The sequence below is a fragment of the Populus nigra genome, chromosome 7 (genome assembly GCF_951802175.1).
Source record: "Populus nigra chromosome 7, ddPopNigr1.1, whole genome shotgun sequence".
In the NCBI taxonomy this organism is placed as follows: domain Eukaryota; kingdom Viridiplantae; phylum Streptophyta; class Magnoliopsida; order Malpighiales; family Salicaceae; genus Populus; species Populus nigra.
The window spans coordinates 15,929,691-15,935,179 of NC_084858.1; the positions used below are offsets into that span (position 1 = coordinate 15,929,691).

The 5,489-nt window shown below is 33.6% G+C and overlaps 1 protein-coding gene across 2 annotated transcripts; it reads right to left on the bottom strand.

The window, feature by feature from the left end:
• On the bottom strand, window positions 1-3,120 carry LOC133699927 (zinc finger protein 4-like). Of its 2 annotated transcripts, none has more exons than XM_062123447.1 (2): window positions 2,700-3,120; window positions 1-1,120 (listed from the first exon to the last, which is right to left on the bottom strand). In XM_062123447.1, exon 2 carries the CDS (start codon window positions 963-965, stop codon window positions 189-191), a length of 777 nt encoding a protein of 258 aa, XP_061979431.1. In that variant the 5' UTR covers window positions 966-1,120; window positions 2,700-3,120; the 3' UTR covers window positions 1-188. The 2 variants fall into 2 exon arrangements, with proteins under 2 accessions (XP_061979431.1, XP_061979432.1); XM_062123448.1 differs by having other exon boundaries at window positions 1-1,066; window positions 2,700-3,119.
• Between the last annotated feature and the right edge of the window lie 2,369 nt (window positions 3,121-5,489).

A 5,489-nucleotide genomic window follows, 5' to 3' on the forward strand; every position in this document is an offset into this window, starting at 1 on the left:
TTACAGCAAATTAAAAGGATCAATCACATAGATATAACAAACGAAGAAGCTCCAGAATAATCTCTGTGAAGCTCTTATACACTGACATACAAATTCTTAACAGGGAATATAAAAGTTCAGCCATGGTCCATTGCACAACTTGCTATACAAGAGATAATATCGGAGCATAAATACTGCAACCAATGTTCTCAAAGTTTTAGTGTGAGATCTGGCGCAGAATCATCTAAGTTCACTGGTGGAGTTGCCCCCAAAAAAATCATGTTTGAACTTCCTGCGACTACAAAACTTTGATGAGCATCGTCTGCCACAGCTACCTGTCGAAAACTACCTGGCCATAACAACTCTGCCTCATCATCCTCCATGAATACTGGCAGACCTGCATAACCTTGATCAAATCTTGCACTGCTGCTTATTTCTAGTGACCTTACTGGTGGTGCAAAGTTTTGGTGCACTGAAGAATGTGCCTCTATCCCTAGGGATCGGAATGAGGATCCATATAGAGGCAACGATGCTAGGCTGGCATACCTTTCCGAGAAAATACCCATTCTTATTGCACGCTTAGCTAATGTTCTTTCTCTCTTATGAGCGTTTTGGTGTCCACCAAGTGCCTGAGAGCTGAAGAATTTGCGCTGACAGTAATTGCAAGAAAATACTCGTGGTATTGCTTCAGCTGTAGTACGTGATGCAGGTTCATTGCTACTCTCACTTGTGCTTGACAATGAGAGTCCCACTGGGTCCCTTCCACCTAACTCATCATTATTGAAGCAAAGGGTTAAGTCAAGGGAAACCATTTCCGAACCAGATTGAGTTGCTATGGCATTTGTGAGATAGGAAGAGTTAGTGAGGCTGTCATTGGAGGGGGCTGCAGAAGTTTCTTGGTTTGATAAGTTGGAAGCTACTTGGCTGCTAACTTCAGAAACATTTTCTGAGGTGGCTTCAACTTCAAGATCAATAATTGGTTTCATCTTTCTTTGATGATTTTACTTAATACCACAAGGAGATACTTCACATTTATAGTTTCTGAGAAGTAGCCAGATTGAGTCAGTTGAAACAAGATGTTTTCAACCTGTAGAATTCGACATGATGAGTAAATAGTGTTCCACAGTTAAACTTGTAGGACCTGAGAGCGATTGTGAAAGTTATAGCAAGAAATTTATCAGCAAGGCAACCTCCAAAACAAAAACATAGATTAAGAACTCTTAAGTCTGTGTAAAAACATGATGACAACTACTAATTTAACACAAAGAGTAATGAAATTTTAAAAAAAAAATACTCAAGGAAACAAGCAAACAGATAGCAAAACAAGGAGGGCAAGATAAGAACAACCTGAAGGTTGAGGCCGAGAAATAATCCATTATCATTTCCACAACATGAATACATTATAATAGTCTCCAACTTCTGGTCTTTTGGCCTACGAGATTATTGTAACTAGAACAGCAACACACTGCTATCCTAGTGGTTCATAAACCTTAACAAGCTCACATTTTTTACTGATAAAAGGTGAATTAATGACTATTGTTTGAAGCTAAACCTACAATGCTGTAAAGCATTTGATTGAACTTGTGCTGTCATAATCGAACCTAAGTGACTTGATGCATAATGCATTCAAACACAAGGATTTGACCTCTGTGGCATGCCCTCTCTCCAGTGGTCCACTGTGAGCTACTATGAGGCCATGTTTCCTCCACGATTATATATATACATTGGACAATGATGGGGGCATTAGGCATTAATAGAAACAGGACTCTCTTCATCTCAAGAAAAATATGGTGACAATAAAATTAACAACTGACAGAATATAAAGAGATCAAGCTGCATCCTAATCCAGACAAAATACATAGAAACTAGAAACATGTGAAATAAGCTAAGCTTCAAATCTCAATGATTCCAAGCATTTTAGAACATAAAACCAAAGGGCAAAAGAATACGAAACAGATATTCTCATATTGCTAGACCAATATCATGTCCTAAGTCAAAATTTTGAAGGGCCAAAATTTAGTTGAAGGAAAGGAAAGCACAAAGCCTATCAGATGAAAAACAAAAAGGTAAAGTTAAAATCCTCTGTTCAAGATTAGAAACTTATTTGATTCTCTTTGTCTGGGGAATTATGAACAGACACGGGTATCCGAATTTGATGCAAATAAGTCAAGTTTGCAAGGAAGAGAACCTAGTTAAGTAAATATGACCTAGCAGAAGTAGCAGTCTTGCTTGAAGAAAGGGCAGATAGTGTATACTTCTATGCAAACCATGAATATTGATCAACATAGCATTTCACCACAGCAAATTCAGTTCCTTGGTGGTATTTATGAACTCGATTGATCAAAATTAAGTATCATGCCATTTTTTGTTGTAGAAAACAACAAAATCCATGTTTGCAGAAACTTAATTCATGTACTGCAACTAGGAAAAACAGAATAGATTGCTTTTGAAGAAGTTCAATCTCATTAGTCATTATCAGTGAAAGAACCTGAAGTAGGTAGAGTAGCCATCAAAACCACAAGAAGAGATTCCAAAAGAGAGAGGTAAGGAAAGAACAGAAACAGAATAAGAACATCAAAGGACATATATTAATCATCAAGTCACACACTTTCTTTGCAAAAAAAGAAGAAAAAAAACAGCAAGGGCTAAACAAAAGCTACTACAAAGAGAATAAGATAGCAAGTACAGCTTTCCCATCCTGAATAGAAAGTGAAACTTACTGCTGCTGCTGCTGCCAAGCTAGCTAGTGGAAATCAAGAATGAATGAGAGCACTGCTTAGAAACTGGAAACACACATCTGGCTAACTGGTGCTATTCCCCTGAATGGTTGGTTGATTATCATCTCAAGACAAAACCAGCTTGTGGGTTGGTTTCTTTGTACAAATAGAGAAGTGATAATGGAAAGAGAGAGTGATAGAGATGATGGGTATCGATGTTTAATTATGGGAAAGCAAAAGGGAAGAAGAGAGAGTGGGGGGGACTGTGGTGGAGAGTCAGATAAGTCAGAGAAAAGGCGTTGTTGTGTTAAGACTAAATAAACCAAAACTATAAAAGAAAGGGAAAAAGCATTTATGACATATGACTTAATAGTCTCTCAACTTAACTGTCACAAAGTCTTAGCCAATGTACTTGGTGATGTTTTTGTTGATTTTTGAGCAACTTCTCCTCATGACAATCAACCCAACTGCCTGCCTACACACAAAACACAAGTACTACAACTCACAGCTACAACTGGGATAAGAACATATCTACAGCTTGAACAAGCAAAACAGAATAAGTCATTAGTCCCACGAAAAGATTCTCACTTTCTCTCCACTTTAAAAGTTTATGCAGATAAATCCAGAGTGCATGGGTTCAGTATCCATGAAGAGTGTTTGGTATTTAAGTAACTGTGGTTTTTTTTCATGTTTTTTATCTAAAAATATATTAAAATAATAATTTTTTATTTTTAAAAAATTATTTTTAATATTAACATTTAAAAATATTCTAAAATATAAATAAATTATTTTAAATAAAATAAATAAATTTTCATGAAACACCGTTTGAAACACAATTCCAAATAACATTTTTATTTATCAAATTCACCATCACCTTTCTTGTGCAACTGTGTCTAGCTTAACTATAATGGAGGACTGTTGATGCAATTTGGAATTGTAGTTTGCAAGTAAATAAAATAAAATTTATATACTATTTTAATATTGACATATTAAAATAATTCTAAAACATCAAAATATTAATAACAGTTTATCTACGCGTTTATCTATGTTTAAAATTGCAATCCAAGTCAAAAAGTATCATTTTTTTTTTATTTCATTTTAACCTGAACCGCAGATTTCATTGAGAGACAGGCCTTAAGAACCACCTGCATTCGTGCATGACATGTATACACGATGCCATGGCAACATGGACTGTGTTTTTTTTTTTTTATGCTTTGTAACTTGAAGGGTGATCTTCACCTTAGAGACAATCAGACCTTAATTACTGTCTTCCTTGTTGCATGACATGTATAGGACTAGGACATGCACATAATGCCATGGCAAGATGTACCTTTTTCTTCATTTTTAAACTTCCCTAAGACGCCTAACCTACCAAAAATCTAAAGGGACTATACACCTCTTATTTTATGCTGAATTATTGTTCCCTCTTTTGTATTTCTTTAGTCTTTTCCAATTGGCTCCTTCCCTGTGGTTGATTCCAGAGAGTTGGAACTGATCAATTCCTTTTGTATTGATGGCAGGAATCAATTATGTGTGGTGTCTTATCGTGTACTTCCTGTTACCTCTAAATTCCTCGCAGGCTCTTTGACATGGGCTGTGCAACATTGACCTTCATCAAATTACACATTGACCTTGATCAAATTCATGCACTCATATTTTACCGTGGATATTTATATATAAAAAAAAAAAAACTAAATTAACTAAACTGAAGGGGCGAGGCGCTTTTAAGACATTTCAAACAAAAATAAACAGTACAATACCCAAATTAGCCTTTGAATTTAGTTTTACAAAGTCACGGTTAAAGGTGTTTTTGTCTTTTCTTGTTGGTTTTTTTGTAATTAGAAAGTTGACTTGTGGGCATTTTAGTCTTTTAATTGAAATATAATATTATTTTAAATAAAAAGATATTGTCACTTGCAATGCTCACGTCAATTAGTGAGAGGCGCGTGCGCCTTTTAAGGAAAGTGTTCAATGAATCTCATTGTTATTTTCATAGTGATGGAGCATGTGTAGCCTCTCCATACATGATATAGCTTCAATGATTTTTTTTCTCCTCTTTTCTCTCTCTTCAACCTCGAAAGACTTGTTGCCCTTGCCAAAAATCAAAATGTTATGTTATTTATTAATTTTATCATGTTTGGTCCTTATTCTTTTAATTGTATCAAATTTAATTATTTTTTTCAATTTCATCATTTGGTATTTGCTTTTATATCAAATTAGTCCTTTTATTTTATAATATTTCATGTTTGACTCTCAATATTTTAATTTTTAATTTTGATTCTAAGCCCTTTTATTAATTTTAATTTATTTTCAATTTCATCATTGGATCCATGATCTTACTTTTAATTTTTTTTCAAATCTAGTGCTCATTCTCTTGATTTTTATTTTTATTTTAGATTATTTTGTGAATTTGATTTTTCTTTTCAATTTTGCATTTAAATTCAAGATTTGATGATATTCGAAACTCGGCCCTTAATGTTTTGATTTTTAACTCTTTTATTAAATTTTAATTTGTTTTCAATTTTATCATCACATCCATAATCTTGATTTTGTAGTTTTTTTTAATTTGATCATCATTCTAATTTTTTAATTTTTTATTTTGGATTCTTATGTTAATTTGATTTGTTTTTCAATTTTTCTCTTCAATTCAAAGTTTTAGGTTGTCGTCTCATTTGTTTTCAAGTGAGGTCTTTATTTTTTTAATTACTATTTTTTATCCTTGATTTTTTTATTTTATCTTTTAACATTTGATTTATTGAAATTTGATCTCCGTGTTTTTTCTCATAGTTTTTA

Coding starts and splice junctions, on each gene's coding strand:
- LOC133699927 (XM_062123447.1), bottom strand. CDS start 965: ATGAAACCAATTATTGATCTTGAAGTTGAAGCCACCTCAGAAAATGTT.